At 43.5% G+C, this 17,453-nt stretch overlaps 1 protein-coding gene across 7 annotated transcripts in view; it reads left to right on the top strand.

Annotated features, from left to right (window-relative positions):
- The window catches only part of arhgap12b (Rho GTPase activating protein 12b), a 281,212-nt gene that overhangs the window by 165,637 nt on the left and 98,122 nt on the right, over positions 1–17,453 (top strand). For 6 of the 7 annotated variants that reach the window (XM_070881531.1, XM_070881530.1, XM_070881528.1 and 3 more), the window contains one exon: positions 9,623–9,706. The exons of the other annotated variant lie outside the window; for it this stretch is intronic. In XM_070881531.1, the coding sequence (XP_070737632.1) occupies positions 9,623–9,706 (84 nt within the window). The remainder of the gene's footprint in view (positions 1–9,622; positions 9,707–17,453) is intronic. 7 annotated transcript variants of the gene reach the window in all.

Below are 17,453 nucleotides of genomic sequence, written 5' to 3'. Positions count from 1 at the left end.
CCTGTATCTAACCTGTCCAATCCAATGTCAGAATTTTATATGTTTCCATGAGATCCCCCCTCATCTAAATTCCAGTGAATATAAGCCTAAAGCCTAGTTGATCCAGTCTTTCCTCATATGTCAGTCCTGCCATCCTGGGAATCAGTCTGGTGAACCTTCGCTGCACTCCCTCAATAGCAAAGAATGCCTTCCTCAGATTAGTAGACCAAAACTGAACACAATATTCAAGGTGTGGCCTCACTAAGGCCCTGTACAACTGCAGTAAGACTTCCCTGCTCCTAAAGTCAAATCCTCTCGCTATGAAGGCCAACATGCCATTTGCCTTCTTCACCACCTGCTGTACCTGCATGCCATCTTTCAATGACTGATGCACCATGACACTCGGGTCTCGTTGCACCCCCCCCTTTCTTAATCTGCCGCCATTCAGATAATATTCTGTCTTTGCGGTTTTGCTCCCAAAATGGATAACCTCACATTTATCCACATTATACTGCATCTGCCATGCATTTGCCCACTCACTGAACCTGTGCAAGTCACCCTGCAGCCTCTTAGCGTCCTCCTCACAGCGCTCACCGCCACCCAGTTTAGTGTCATCTGCAAACTTGGAGATACTGCACTCAATTCCTTCATCCAAATCATTAATGTATATTGTAAATAGCTGGGGTCCAAGCACTGAGCCCTGCGGCATCCCACTAGTCACTGCCTGCCATTCTGAAAAGGATCCGTTTATCCCGACTCTCTGCTTTCTGTCTGCCAACCAGTACATTACCCCCAATACCATGTGCTTTAATTTTGCACAACAATCTCTTGTGTGGGACCTTGTCAAAAGCCTTTTGAAAGTCCAAATGCACCACATTCACTGGTTCTCCCTTGTCCACTCTACTAGTTACTTCCTCAAAAAATTCCAGATTTGTCAAGCATGATTTCCCTTTCATAGATCCATGTTGACTTGGACCGATCATGTCACTGCTTTCCAAATGCGCTATTATTTCATCTTTAATAATTGATTCCAACATTTTCCCCACTACTGATGTCCGGCTAACTGGTCTATAATTACCTGTTTTCTCTCTCCCTCTTTTTTTAAAAAAGTGGTGTTACATTAGCTACCCTCCAGTCCATAGGAACTAATCCAGAGTCGATAGACTGTTGGAAAATGATCACCAATGCATCCACTATTTCCAGGGCCACTTACTTAAGTACTCTGGGATGCAGACTATCAGGCCCCGGGGAATTTTCGGCCTCCAATCCCATCAATTTCCCTAACACAATTTCCCGCTTAATAAGGATATCCTTCAGTTTCTCCTTCTCACTAGACCCTCAGTCCCCTAGTACTTCCGGAAGGTTATTTGTGTCTTTCTTTGAGAAGACAGAACCAAAGTATTTGTTCAACTGGCCTGCCATTTCTTTGTTCCCCATTATAAATTCATCTCAATCTGACTGCAAGGGATCTACGTTCGTCTTCACTAATCTTTTTCACTTCACATACCTATAGAAGCTTTTGCAGTCAGTTTTTATGTTCCCAGCAAGCTTGCTCTCGTACTTTATTTTCCCCCTCGTAATTAAACCCTTTGTCCTCCTCTGCTGAATTCTAAATTTCTCCCAGTCCTCAGGTTTCTAGATAAGGTTTCAGTTAGTTTGGTTTAGGGAGAGGAGCAATCTAGAATAAAAATATCTTAACTCCAGGAGGGCTAATTTCAGCAAATTGAGGAGGGATCTGGTCCGGGTAAATTGGAATTATTGGCATGCAGAAATTTAATGGAGTAATGGGCAGCCTTTGGAGAGATGTTTCAGGTACAGTCTAGGTTTATTCCCACAATAGGGAACGGTTCAGTACTAGGATCACTGCTGTTTTGATATAAAATAATACTTGGACTTGGGGGTACAGGGCACAAGGCACAATTTTGAAATTCGCAATGAGGAAGATATTCATAGAACCATAGAAATTTACAGTACGAAAGGTGGCCATTTTGGCCCATAGTGTCCACGCCGGCTGACCAAGAGCTATCCAGCCTAATCCCAATTTCCAGCTCTTGGTTCGTAGCCCTGTAGTACTTTTTAAATGTGGTGAAGGCAGTGAGTTCCAGACCCTCACCACTCTCTGGATGAAGAAATTTCCCCTCGTATCTCCTCTAAACCTTCCCCTAATTACTTTAAATCTATGCCCCCTGGTTGTTGATTCCTCTGCCAAGGAAAACAGATCCTTCTTATCCACACTATCCAGGCCCGTCATAATTCAATCAGATCTCCTCTTAGCCTCCTCTGTTCCAAAGAAAACAGACCCAACATCTCTAATCTTTCCTCATAGCCAAAATTCTCCAGTCCAGAAAACATTCTTGTAAATCTCTGCACCCTTTCCAAGTGCAATCATATCTTTCCTGTAATGTGGTGACCAAAACTGCACACAGTACTCCAGCTGCGGCCTAACTAGTGCTTTATACAGTTCGAGCATAAATTCCTTGCTCTTGTATTCCATGCCTTGACTAATAAAGGCAAGTATGTGAGGGCAGTTGTGAGAGACGATATTGGCTCTAATGAACAATATGTTGAATCATTGTGGGTGGAGATTAGAGATAATAAGGGGAAAAAGTCACTGGTGGGCGTAGTTTATAGGCCCCCAAATAATAACTTCTCGGTGGGGTGGGCAATAATCAAGGGAATAATGGAGGCATGTGAAAAAGGAACGGCAGTAATCATGGGGGATTTTAACCTACATATCGATTGGTCAAATCAAATCGCACGGGGTAGTCTTGAGGAGGAATTCATAGAATGCATACGGGATTGTTTCTTAGAACAGTATGTTACAGAACCTACAAGGGAGCAAGCTATCTTAGATCTGGTCCTGTGTAATGAAACAGGAATAATAAACGATCTCCTCGTAAAAGATCCTTTCGGAATGAGTGATCACAGTATGGTTGAATTTGTAATACAGATTGAGGGTGAGGAAGTAGTGTCTCAAACGAGCGTACTATGCTTAAACAAAGGGGACTACAGTGGGATGAGGGCAGAGTTGGCTAAAGTAGACTGGAAACACAGACTAAACGGTGGCACAATTGAGGAACAGTGGAGGACTTTTAAGGAGCTCTTTCATAGTGCTCAACAAAAATATATTCCAGTGAAAAAGAAGAGCGGTAAGAGAAGGGATAACCAGCCGTGGATAACCAAGGAAATAAAGGAGAGTATCAAATTAAAAACCAATGCGTATAAGGTGGCCAAGGTTAGTGGGAAACTAGAATATTGGGAACATTTTAAACGACAGCAAAGAATAACTAAGAAAGCAATAAAGAAAGGAAAGATAGATTACGAAAGTAAACTTGCGCAAAACATAAAAACAGATAGTAAAAGCTTTTACCGATATATAAAACGGAAAAGAGTGACTAAAGTAAATGTTGATCCCTTGGAAGATGAGAAAGGGGATTTAATAATAGGAAATGTGGAAATGGCTGAGACCTTAAACAATTATTTTGCTTCGGTCTTCACAGTGGAAGACAAAAACCATGCCAAAAATTGCTGGTCACAGGAATGTGGGAAGGGAGGACCTTGAGATAATCACCATCACTAAGGGGGTAGTGCTGGACAGGCTAATGGGACTCAAGGTAGACAAGTCCCCTGGTCCTAATGAAATGCATCCCAGGGTATTAAAAGAGATGGCGGAAGTTATAGCAGATGCATTCGTTGTAATCTACCAAAATTCTCTGGACTCTGGGGAGGTACCAGCGGATTGGAAAGCAGCTAATGTAACGCCTCTGTTTTTAAAAAAAAAAGGGGGCAGACAAAAGGCAGGCAACTATAGGCCGGTTAGTTTAACATCTGTAGTGGGGAAAATGCTTGAAACTATCATTATGGAAGAAATAGCGGGACATCTAGATAGGAATAGTGCAATCAAGCAGACGCAACATGGATTCATGAAGGGGAAATCATGTTTAACTAATTTACTGGAATTCTTTGAGGATATAACGAGCATGGTGGATAGAGGTGTACCGATGGATGTGGTGTATTTAGATTTCCAAAAGGCATTCGATAAGGTGCCACACAAAAGGTTACTGCAGAAGATAAAGGTACGCAGAGTTAGAGGGAATGTATTAGCATGGATAAAGAATTGGCTAGGTAACAGAAAGCAGAGAGTCGGGATAAATGGATCCTTTTCGGGTTGGAAATCGGTGGTTAGTGGTGTGCCACAGGGATCGGTGCTGGGACCACAACTGTTTACAATATACATAGATGACCTGGAAGAGGGGACAGAGTGTAGTGTTACAAAATTTGCAGATGACGCAAAGATTAGTAGGAAAGTGGGTTGTGTAGAGGACACAGAGAGGCTGCAAAGAGATTTAGATAGGTTAAGCGAATGGGCTAAGGTTTGGCAGATGGAATACAATGTCGGAAAATGTGAGGTCATCTACCTTGGGGGGAAAAAAAACAGTAAAAGGGAATATTATTTGAATGGAGAGAAATTACAACATGCTGCGGTGCAGAGGGACCTGGGGGTCCTTGTGCATGAAACTCTAATCCCAAAAAGTTAGTTTGCAGGTGCAGCAGATAATCAGGAAGGCGAAAGGAATGTTGGCCTTCATTGCGAGAGGGATGGAGTACAAAAGCAGGGACGTCCTGCTGCAACTTTATAGGGCATTGGTGAGGCCGCACCTGGAGTACTGCGTGCAGTTTTGGTCACCGTTCTTAAGGAAGGATATACTAGCTTTGGAGGGGGTACAGAGATGATTCACTAGGCTGATTCCGGAGATGAGGGGGTTACCTTATGATGATAGATTGAGTAGACTGGGTCTTTACTCGTTGGAGTTCAGAAGGATGAGGGGTGATCTTATAGAAACATTTAAAATAATGAAAGGGATAGACAAGATAGAGGCAGAGAGGTGGTTTCCACTGGTCGGGGAGACTAGAACTAGGGGGCACAGCCTCAAAATGCGGAGGAGCCAATTTAAAACCGAGTTGAGAAGGAATTTCTTCTCCCAGAGGATTGTGAATCTGTGGAATTCTCTGCCCAAGGAAGCAGTTGAGGCTAGCTCATTGAATGTATTCAAATCACAGATAGATAGATTTTTAACCAATAAGGGAATTAAGGGTTACGGGGAGCGGGCGGGTAAGTGGAGCTGAGTCCACGGCCAGATCAGCCATGATCTTGTTGAATGGCGGAGCAGGCTCGAGGGGCTAGATGGCCTACTCCTGTTCCTAATTCTTATGTTCTTATGTTCTTATTCATTATGCCTTCTTAACCACTTTGCCTGCTATCTTTACGGATCTGTGGACCTTCACTCCAAGGTCCCTTTGTTCCTCGACACCTTTTGGTGTTGTGCCATTTAATGTATATTCCCTTGCCTTGTTAGACCTCCCCAGATACATTATCTCTGTCTTATCCGGATTGAATTCCATTTACCATTGTTCTGCCCACCTGATCAGTACATTGATATCTTCCTGCAGTCCGCAGCTTTCTTCTTCTTTATTAACCACACAGCCTATTTTAGTGTCATCTGCAAACTTCCTAATAATACCCCCAACAGTTAAGTCCAAGTCATTGATATATACCACAAAAAGCAAGGGACCCAACACTGCGCCCTGCGAAACCTCACTGGATGCAGCCTTCCAGTCACAAAAACATCCATCAACTTATTACCCTTTGATTCCTGCCTCTGAGCCAATTTAGGATCCAACAGTCCACTTTGCCATGGATCCCATGGGCTATTACTTTTGTGACCAATCTGCCGTGTGGGACCTTATCAAAAGCTTTGCTAAAATCCCTGTACACTACATCATAGGCACTGCCCTCATCCACCCTCCTGGTTACCTCCTTGAAAAATTCACTCTGTTAGTCAGGCACGACCTTCCCTTAACAAATCCATGCTGACTGTCCTTGATTAATCCAATACTTTCCAAATGAAGATTTATCCTGTCCCTCAGGATTTTTTCCAATAATTGTCCCACCACCCAGGTTAGGCTGATTGGCCTATAATTACTTTGTCTATCCCTTTCTCCCTTTTTAAACAATGGTACAACATTAGCAGTCCTCTGGCACCACACCTGTAGCCAGAGAGGATTGGAAAATGATGGTTAGACCCCCTGCTATTTCCTCTTGCTTCTCTTAACAGCCTAGGATATATTTCATCCGGGCCTGGGGTTTTATCCACTTCCAAACCTGCTAAGTCCCTTAATATATCTCTCCCTATATTTATCTCGTCTAATATTTCACACTCCTCCTCCCTCATTGCAAATTCTGCATCACCCCTCTCTTTTTTGTTAAAACAGATGCAAAGTATTCATTAAGAATCATACCCACGTCTGCTGCCTGAACACACATTTCCTTTGTGGTCTCTAATAGGCCCCACTCTTTCCCCAGTTATCCTCTTGCTCTTAATGTATTTATAAAACATCTTTGGGTTTTCTCTGATTTTTACTTGCCAACATTCTTTCATGCTCTCTCTTTGCTTTCCTGATATCTTTTTTTAATTGCCCTTCTTATACTCCTCGAGTTTCTGTAATATTGAGTTCTTGGTATCTGTCATAAGCTTCCCTTTTTTCCTTTATCTTACCCTGTATGTCCCTTGACATTCAGGGGGTTCTAGATTTGTTAGTGCTACCTTTTTTTTTTAAAGGGAACATACCTTGCTCCGTACCCTCAGGATCTCCTCCTTGAATGCCTCCCACTGCTCCAACACTGATTTACCATCAAGTAGCCGTTTCCAGTCCACATTGGCCAAATCTCATCTCAGCTCAGCAAAATTAGCTTTACTCCAATTGAGAACTTTTATACCTGGTCCACCTTTGTCCTTTTCCATGACGATCTTGAGTCTTACTGAATTATGATTGCCAGTACCAAAATGCTCTGCCACTGATGCCCCTTCCACCTGTCCCTCTTCATTCCCCAAAATCAAGTCCAGAACTGCCCCCTCCCTTGTTGGGCTTGTTACATACTGGCTAAAAAAGTTCTCCTGAATACATTTTAGAAATTCCACACCTTCTGTATCATTCATGCTACCTTTTTCCCAGTTATTAGGGTAGTTGAAATCCCCCACTATTACAGCTCTATCATTTTTGAAGTTCGTAGTAATTTGCCCACATATTTGTTCTTCTATCTCCCTCTTGACTGCTTTGGGTCTATAGCACACTCCCAGTAGTGTGATCGCCCCTTTTTTATTCTTCAATTCAACCCATATGGCCTCGTTTGATGACCCCTCTAACATATCCCTTCTCACAGCTGTAATTGTTTCTTTAATCAATACTGCGCCCGCCCCCCTCCTTTTTTACCCTCCTCTCTATCTCGTCTAAAAACCCGGTAATGAGGAATGTTGAGCTGCCATACCTGCCCTTCTTTCAGCCATGTCTGAGTAATAGCTATAATATCGTACTCCCAAGTGTCAATCTGTGCTCATCTGCCTTATTCCCTATACTCCTTGCATTGAAGTATATACCATTTAGTATTGCCAAACTCCCCTGTTGTCTATTTTTCAGCCCTTGTTTCCTCTGTCTTCCAGATTCACTTTCTACTTTGCTGCTGCCCAATTCCAGCTTTGCTTCTCTCCCCACTGAATCTATTCTCCGGTTCCCATCCCACTGCCAAGTTAGTTTAAACCCTCCCCAACAGTAGTAGCAAAACTTCCTGCGAGGATACTGGTCCTGGCCCTGTTGAGGAGCAATCTGTCCGCTTGTACAGGTCCCACCTCTCCCAGAAAAGATCCCAATGTCTCAGGAATCTAAAGCCCTTCCCCCCCTGCACCAACTCTCCAGCCATGTATTCATCTGCTCCATCCTCCAATTTCTGTACTCTCAAGCATGTGGCACCAGGAATAATCCAGAGATTACTATCTTTTGAGGTCGTGCTTTTTAATCTATCTCCTAGCTCCCGAAACTCTGCTTGCAGGACCTCATCCCTCATTCTACCTTTGTCATTGGTAGTGATATGATCCACGACCTTTGGCTATTCACCCTCTCCCCCCAGAATGTCTTGCAACTGCTCGGTGACATCCTTGACCCTGGCACCAGGGAGGCAACATGCCATTCTGGAGTCACGTCTGCGACCGCAGAAACACCTACTTGCTCCCCTGACTATTGAATCCCTACCACTATTGTTCTTCCATTCTTCTCTTTCCCCCTCCCCCCCCCCCCCCCCATGCAGCTGAGCCACCAGTGACGCCGTGGACTTGGCTCTCACTGCACTCCCCAGAGGCACCATCACACTCACCAGTACTCAGAACAAAATACTGGTTGGAGAGCGAGATGGACTCGGGTGGGGGCTCCTGCACTACCTGCCTAGTACTCCTTTTGTGTCTGGTGGTCACCCACTTCCTCTCTGCCTGCACACTCTTTAGCTGCGGGGTGACTACCTCTAGAAACGTGCTATCCACAAAATAAAGACATAGGCTGATGGAATGGGTGGACACATGGCAGATGAAATTCGATGCAGAAAAGTGTGAGGTGATACATTTTGATAGGAAGGAGAGGCAATACATGTTAAATAGTACAATTTTAAAGCGGGTGCAAGAAGAGAGTGTCCTGAAGGAGGCAGGATTTGTGCACAAATCTTTGAAGGTGCCAGAACAGGTTAACAAAGCAGTTAATAAAAGATATGGGTGCCTGGGCATAGAGGCATAGAATACAAAAGCCAGGATGTTATGCTAAACCTTTATAAGTTTGGCCCCAGCTGGAGTATTGTGTCCAATTCTGGGCACCACACTTTAGGAAGGATGTGAAGGCTTTGGAGAGGGTACAGAAGAGATTTATTAGAATGATTCCAGGGATGAGGGACTGTGGTTACTGGAGAAGCTGGGGTTGTTCTCCGAGCAGAGAAGGCTAAGAGGCAATGATAGAGATGTTTAAAATCATGAAGAGTTTAGATGGAGTAAATAAAGAGAAACTGTTCCCAATGACTGAAGGCTCGATAACCAGAAGGGCACAGATTTAAGGTGATTGGCAAAATAGGCGACATGAGGAAATGTTTTTACGCAACGAGTGGTTAGGATTTGGAATGCACTGCATGATCGGGTGGTGGATACAGTCTCAACCGTGGCCTCTAAAACGGAAGTGGATAAATACATGAAGGAGAAAAAAGTGCAGAGATATGGTGAAAGCAGGGGAGTCGGAATAACTGGATTGCTCTTCAAAATAGCCAGCGCAGACTCGATGGGCCGAATGGCCTCCTGTGCTGTATTATTCTATGATTAGTTGACAGTGCAGTAATTGAAAAAATTCTGTAGTGTTAATCATATACTTCTAATTAAAAGTAGTAAATCAGTTTGCCAAAGTAGTGTTTTATAGTTGTAACCCAGGCTATATCTTTCATCATTTCCAGTTATGATCGGGGAAAATTACTTTTTTCCCACCGAAGGGTTTTAATATTATGGGAAAAAGTATAATACCTGACATTTTGATAGAGTATTGGTGGACTAAATAATTTATTATTACAAATTATTAAAAAAAATGTCTAAACTGAGATCAATCACGGAGAAAAAAAACAAATGCTGTTTAGTGATTGACTTCAGTAATGACTAGATTAGTTATTAATCCTATATTTAAGTTTATTTGACAAAGATCCAAGTTCTTTTTGAACTTTTAAATCACTATTGTCTCAGTAAACTGGGGATATATGAGTAACCAATGAGAAACATTTTGATTTTTCCAGTTCACTTCAAAAAAGCACAAGCGCAATTCCTCTGAACATCTCTGTGCTCCATCATCGTACTTGTTTTCGCAGCATCCTGATCAAGTTAGTATTTTATTTTGAAATAAATTATTCTGAAATAGCAATCAAACTATTTTCCCTTTATCCAAACGCACATATAACTCTTAAATTTATATTAACTATAATTTTTGATTAGAGCTACTCTTAACCAGATTAATGCCTTTTTACTCATACTTTATTACAAATAAGCTTTCAATACCTGAGGGCTTTTCTGTTCGATCTGGTGTTTACATTGTGATTGGATATTTCTCATGATGATTTGGTGTGATTGAATCTACAGAGACCTGATTTCTGCAGTTCATTGCAATATATATGTTTATTACTGCAATGACTATTTCAGTTTGAATTTCTTGCTAGGTAGGTAAGTTATTGGCATAGTGTGTAACAGTCAAGTTGGTGTTTTTTAATATTTGTGAAGCAGAAATGTCATTGATATAGCAATTATACAAGTTTTATGAGCTGAGTGTACAGGAGATTGTTAAAGATGTGCAATGTGCTTTAGGCTAACTTTGATTTGCTATTGGGGGTAATATATTAGCATGGATAGAGGATTGGATAACTAAAAGAGAACAGAGTCGAGATAAATGGTTCATTCTCTGGTTGGTAACCAGTAACTAGTGAGATGCCGCAGGGATCAGTGCTGGGACCCCAACTATTTACAATCTATATTAACGACTTGGAAGAAGGGACTGAGTGTAACGTAGCCAAGTTTGCTGACTATACAAAGATAGGAGGAAAAGCAATGTGTGAGGAGGACACACAAAATCTGCAAAAGGACATAGGCAGGCTAAGTGAGTAGACAAAAATTTGGCAGATGGAGTATAATGTTGAAAAGTGTGAGGTCATGCACTTTGGCAGAAAAAAATCAAAGAGCAAGTTATTATTTAAATGGAGAAAGATTGCAAAGTGCCGCAGTACAGCGGGACCTGGGGATACTTGTGCATGAAACATAAAAGGATAGTATGCAGGTACAGCAAGTGATCAGGAAAGCCAATGGTATCTTGGCCATTATTGCAAAGGGGATGGAGTATAAAAGCAGGGAAGTCTTATTACAGCTATATAAGGTATTGGTGAGGCCACACCTGGAATACTGCGTGCAGTTTTGGTTTCCATATTTACGAAAGGATATACTTGCTTTGGAGGCACTTCAGAGAAGGTTCACTAGGTTGATTCCGGAGATGAGGGGGTTGTCTTATGAGGAAAGATTGAGTAGGTTGGGCCTCTACTCATTGGAATTCAGGAGAATGAGAGGTGATCTTATCGAAACGTATAAGATTATGAGGGGACTTGACGAGATGGATGCAGAGAGGATGTTTCCACTGATGGGGGAGACTAGAACTAGAGGGCACGATCTTCGAATAAGGGACCACCCATTTAAAACAGAGATGAGGAGAAATTTCTTCTGAGGGTTGTAAATCTGTGGAATTTGTTGCCTCAGAGAGCTGTGGAAGTTGGGACATTGAATAAATTTAAGACAGAAATAGACAGTTTCTTAAACAATAAGAGGTTATGGGGAACAGGCAGGGAAGTGGAGCTGAGTCCATGATCAGATCAGCCATGATCTTATTGAATGGCGGAGCAGGCTCGAGGAGCTGTATGGCCTACTCCTGTTCCTATTTCTTATGTTCTTATGAAAGCATTTGTATATGAGAATGGAATTAATGTATTTTCCCCGATTCTTGACTGTTCTAGTAAAATATAGGGGAATATCAGCAGGTTTTGAGTTAATGGCATGTAATTTGTGGTCATCGGCGAAGCTAAGGCGCTCGCCCTTGACCTCGAAAAAAGCTACCCACAGAGATCTTGCGATCTCAAGATCTTGCAATTTCTGTGGCAAGAAGATTGCCTTTCTTGACATGCAGTGTAATGGGAATCCCCGGTGAAGAACTGCAGTGATGTCAACAAGCTGTCTAAGCTGCCAATCACATTGAAGAATTCTCAGACAACAAATCAGGAAATGAAAAAATGTTAGAGAGCGAAATAAAGATTGGGACTTTCACATTGGGTAAGGTAGAAGCTGAAATATCAAACAAACTTTAAAAAAAAAACTATATTAAAGTTTTTTAAAAATAGTAATTGTTATCAAAATGGAGAAATTTGGCACTCCACAAATATAAAAAATAATTTTTCGGGGCCAGAACGTTTGTTTAGCAGTCAATGCACTGTTAAAACCCCAATGAAAAGAAAGACTTGCATTTCTACAATAGCTACCTTGCCTTTAATTACCTCATTCCCTCCAAGTTCCTAATGGCTCCCGAGTACAATTCCCCGCCAGCATAACTATATATCTGAGGGTGACAAACTTGAAACACACGTGGTACATGACTGGTCTGGTCACTTAGATCTAGCTTGTTGACCTTGCGCAATATTTTTCGAATAACTTCCTTTTCCATGATTACTACTCGAGAATTATCCTCGAGGGTAAGAGCCATCTTAGACTAGGCTCATCAGGAGTGTAATAAAATACTCACCACTCGCCTGGCTGGTGCAGCTGCAACAACATTCAAGAAGCTGAACACCATCCAGGATAGAGCAGTAATTGATGTCGCTGCCACTAGATTCAATGAGGGTCCAAGGGATAACCCTCTAATGGCTGGAGTCATGTGTGAAGCAAATGAAGTTGTCCCTGGCACTAAACTGAATATCCACCCCGCCACCCCGCCACCCCTCCATCACCAGGGCACTGTGGCTCCATTGTTTATGATCTACAGGATATATTGCGTTAACTTACTAAGGTTAGTTCAACAGCACATCCTTGCCCAGTGACTTCTATCACCAAGAAGAACAAGAGTAGGAATGCTGTGGAAGCACCATCACCTCCAAGTCACACATGGAATTCACATTGTGGGATCACCATCGCTATAAGGACAGTAGCAGTTCAAGGCGAGGCCAACCACCATCTTTTTAAGGCAACTAGGAATGGGCAATAATTGCAGCTTTGCTGGCGTTGCCCACATCCCAAGAACAAATAAAAAAAAATGTAGAAAAGTGTGAAGTGATTTATTTTGGAAATAATCGGGAAAAGAAATGCATCTTAACTGGTAACATTTTAAACGGAGGATAAACAGGAACTTGGTGTGCAAACACACAAAGATATGACAAGGTAATAAATGGAGGCAAACACCATAGTCTTTTGTTTTGTGTCCAGAAGGCATAGATTACAAATGCAGGGAGGTAATTTTGAACTTGGTCAAGACCTTGGGTTATAGTTGGAGTTTTGTGTGCAGTTTTTGGCACTCCAGTATCGGAAATAAAACCAATGAGAAAGGTGCAGCATACATTCACTACAATGTTGCCAGGGATTAGGAGTTATAGTTATGAAGAGAGACTTGAATAGTTCATGCTTTTTTTTCCCACTCAAACTGAAAAGATTAAAGGGAGATCTGCTAAATGTCTTCAAGATTATGAAGGGTTATGATAGGTAATTGTTTCCAGTGGGCAAGAATAATAAGTGCACACAAATGTAGGATAACCACCAAATCAATGAAATGGGAGGTTAGAAAAAAATTCTTGTACAAATGGTGGCTAGAATATAGAATTCTTAGCCTCAAACATTGAAATAGAATTCATACAATCTTTGAAATAGGAATTAGGCAGTAGTTTGACTAGTTGGCTCAGAGAGAAAATTATCAGGGCAGGCAGGATCGATCCAATAACCTCTTTCAATGATAGAAACATTGATTCTCCTATATCTAGCCTCCTCACCACTTACCTCACCAATCTTCCAAGAAATTCACCTCTTGCGTTCTTGATTACCTCCCACCCAGCTCCTTACCTCTCCTCGGCATGTTGGTGGTGACATTGTCCCAAAGCCCACCAACACCGTCCCCATGCCTCTCCAAGGTCCTTAACTATGTTTGCAGCACTGAGCTCCAATGCCACTTCTTGGTTGAATTAACTTCAGTTTAGTCACTAAGCCCACTCTTTGAGTGCGACCATGCTATGCTACTTTCTTAACCTCTTTGCAATATTCAGCACGGTCAAGCATCCCATCCTCTATATCTCTCCTCTGCATTACCTTCACAGCACTGTCTGCCCTTGGTTACACTTCTGCATTCCCCATCACAGCCATCACATCACCTACAATGGCTTCTCCCTTCTCCTCTCACAGTTGCACAGTCATTTTTTAATTAATTCACGGGATATAGGCGTCGCCGGAAAGACCAGCATTTATTGCCCATCCCTAATTACTGTTGAAAAGGTGAGCCACTGCCTTGAAATGCCGCAGTCCATGTGGTGAAGGTGCTACCACAGTGCTGTTAGGTAGGGGGTTCCAGGATTTTGACCCAGTGACTATGAAGAAACAGCGATATATTTCCAAGTCAGGATGGTGTGTGATTTGGAGAACCTGTTGTCCTTGTCCTTTTAGGTAGTAAAGATCATGGGTTTGGGAGATGCTGTCGAAGAAGCCTTGGCGAGTTGCTGCAATGCATCTTGTAGCTGGTGCACACTGCAGCCATGGTGCGCTGGAGGGAGTGAATGTTTAAAATGGTGGGTGGGGTGCCAATCAAGCAGCTGCTTTGTCCTGGATAGTGTCGAGCTTCTAGAGCGTTGTTGGAAGTGGAGAGTATTACTCGGTGCCTTTCATTTCCTTGTCTATTTTCTGCTTTATATCATCCATAGGCATAGTTCAGTTTCATACTTATGCTGACACCACCGAAGCTCTACCTCTCTGCCACCACCCAATTTTATGCCCATCACTTGGAGGAACTTTGTCCAAGATTAATATCATCCTGTTCAGCTCCTGCTAAAAGCTTTGTACCCTAGTACCTGATTCCATCTCCCTTCTTGGATCCTTTCTAATACTGAACCCAATGATATGAACTCTTCGCATCGTGCTTGAGCCTAAGCTAAGCATCAAACCGCACATCCTAGCCACTGTAAACGCTGCCTATTTGTGCCTTTGCAACATTATCATCAACACCATGGAAATCCTTACTCTCGACTTTGTTACCCCCGCTTGTGCCTGCCTCCCAATTTCCGTGCTACATGAAGTACAATTCATTGAAAACTTTGCTACCCAGTTTCTAAGTTCTGCTCTATTATCACTTCTACCCTCATCAACCTTCAATGGCTCCATTTTGCTCAGTGGTTCAAATTTAAAATCCTTGTCTACATTCCTAGACAGCCTCTCGCTCCGTACTTCTAAAACAACTTTCACCCCTACATGTTAACTCATTCCCTCTGTTCCTTTGTATCCCACTCCCACCATCTCGCTCTTCACCTTTGGCCATTCATCTTAACCCCACTCTTTGGAATCCGTTACCTTGCTGCCTTTCTCCCTTCTAAAGAATCCTTCATTAGCAATGCTTTTGGACATCTCCCTGAATTATTCTTCTCGTCACTATTCAGTCTCTGGCTTCACTATTACATTAAAGGCAAGTTGCTGTTATTAGTGCGTTTGGAGATTATTTGCAGGCCATTTAAGCTGTATAATGGCTGGCAGTAACAAAAGTATTATGGAACCTGACCCGGACTACTTAAACTTTCAATTGGAGGAGAGAAGAAAGACTTGCGCTTGACCATTTTGGAGAGAGGTCAAAAGCAAGACTGTCATAATCATTTGAATATGACTGGTTGTTGGAATGAGTTGGTTCTGGGCAGGAATGAAGCTTGGTGATAAATAATTGTAGAGAATTGGCAACAGTTTTAGGGCTCAATTTTCCCCAGTGCTGTTTTTTGGTGTACTGCAACAGTTCCGCCCGTTTTTTTTGGCCCCGACTACTCCCCCAAGAATGTCCCTGTTGTATTTTTTGGAATTGGCGTCACGCAGCCTGTCCTTTAGCTTCGGAGGGGGGGGGTGGGGGGGCTGGGTGGAGCCTAATGTCTGCGTCAAAAAAACGATGTCTCCCCCCCCCCCCCCCCCCCCCCCCCCTCCCCTCTGCACATGTGCAAAAAAAAAAGGAAATTTTTTTGCGTGACTGCTATGGGTGCGCATGCGCAGTATAGCTCCCGGTCTGCATTCAGCCATTTTTAAAGAGCCAGTTGTGTGTGAGAACTTTAATTCTCATTGGAAAAATCAGAGCTGCAATACAAGATGCAATGCGGCTCAAGAACCAAGAATTTCTTACAGGATGAAGTGGAGGTACTGGTTACTCTAAGTGAGGTCAGATGGCACAAGCTGGACACCAGCAGAGGTCACAAAAGTTTCACCAAGAGAAATGAAGAAACGCTGGAACCAACTTACAGAAGAATACTGTGCAATGGTGACCACCCCCAGGTCTGGAGACCAGTGCAAAAAGAAGTGGCAGGACCTTGGTCATGTAGTTAGTGTAAGTAATATTTTCATTTATTCAATGGAATTGCAATTGTAAATGTGACCGTCTGTGTATGTTCCACCCAGCAGAAAGACACCCTCTCTAAAAAGTTAGATTTTCACCGAGGAAGGTGGCACATAACAAAAGGGAAAGAACTCGAACAGGAGGAGGCCCGGTAAATCTGCACCCACTGACACCAATGGAAGAGAGAGTCGCTGCTTTGATGGCAGAAATCAAGCGCAGGCAGCAGAAAGAGTGTGTGTCAAACCAGTCCCACCCACCCCTTCCCTCAACGACTATCTGTCCCACCTGTGACAGAGTCTGTGGCTCTCTTATTGGACTGTTCAGCCACCAAAGAACTCACCTCAGGGGTGGAAGCAAGTCTTCCTCGATTCCGAGGGACTGCCTATGATGATGGGTCCTGCCTGGAGAAAAGCAACCACGATTGGACAAGCTGGTCCCACACTCGAGGGAGAGGGTAAGTCCTGCAAATTCCACAGTCTGGCTTTGCTAAATGTTAAGTACTGCGTGGGCTAGCCATGCTTCGGTTCATGGGGATGTCTCCGTCAGCTACGCTTCGGTTGATACAAGATGCTATAATTCATCGTGGATCCTTCAAATGAGCCTGCTGCCTGCGCTGTGTGATCCTACTCATACCATACTGCCCCCTCCTCTGCTGCTAACCATTGTCTGTCTGTTATATTTTGCAGAACTTGAGGCTAACCCTAATGAGGCTGAAGCCGATGCAGAAGAAGATTCAGACGTGGACGAGCCTGAAGAGAACATCTTCCAATCCCACCTTCCAGACCAAGAGCTTGGGGGTGAGGGGAAGGTGATGGATGAAGCCCCCACTGTTGTACTCACTCTGGAGGAGGTGCAGGTGCCACCCACTGAGGTGCCAGCCCCTTTCCTGAGCGGTATGAGGGTTGGTGGGACATTCCATGGTTTCCTACAGTCCGAGGCTGGGGATTCCAGTAGGGTGCAGCGAGGCACACCCGGGCCTCACCATCCGAGGCTGCGGGTCCCAGTGGGATGCAGCGAGCCACACCCAGGTGAGGAGGGGAAGGAGAGCTCGACAGTGCCTTCCTGAGGTGCAGGATCTAACAGATGTGGTTCAGATGATGGCAATGAGCGTGGAGAGCATTGACGTTACATGATCACTCCTGGACACCATCAATGGGGTAGGTGATGAGGTGTCGGGAGAAGTAACACTCTCTCGAGAAATGGGAATATTGTCCGGGAACATGAGGGAGGGAATGTCTCAGGCAGCTGATGTGCTGTCAGTAAACACGAGGGAGGGAATGTTGCACGTAGTTGAGACACTGTCAGGGCACATGAGGGAGGGAATGTCGTAGTTAACTGCTGCAATAAAGGAACACACCCAGACTCCGCGGCTATTGACAGAATCGACTACTACTCCCACACCAATCCCTAGACCAGCCTCTGAAGAGGCCTAAGCTGGGCCTTCCACATTACCGCCTGCCATCCCCCCCCATCAAGAAGCGCATATTACC

The sequence above is a fragment of the Pristiophorus japonicus genome, chromosome 5 (genome assembly GCF_044704955.1).
Source record: "Pristiophorus japonicus isolate sPriJap1 chromosome 5, sPriJap1.hap1, whole genome shotgun sequence".
Classification (NCBI taxonomy): domain Eukaryota; kingdom Metazoa; phylum Chordata; class Chondrichthyes; family Pristiophoridae; genus Pristiophorus; species Pristiophorus japonicus.
This window is presented reverse-complemented; position numbering and strand designations above follow the sequence as displayed.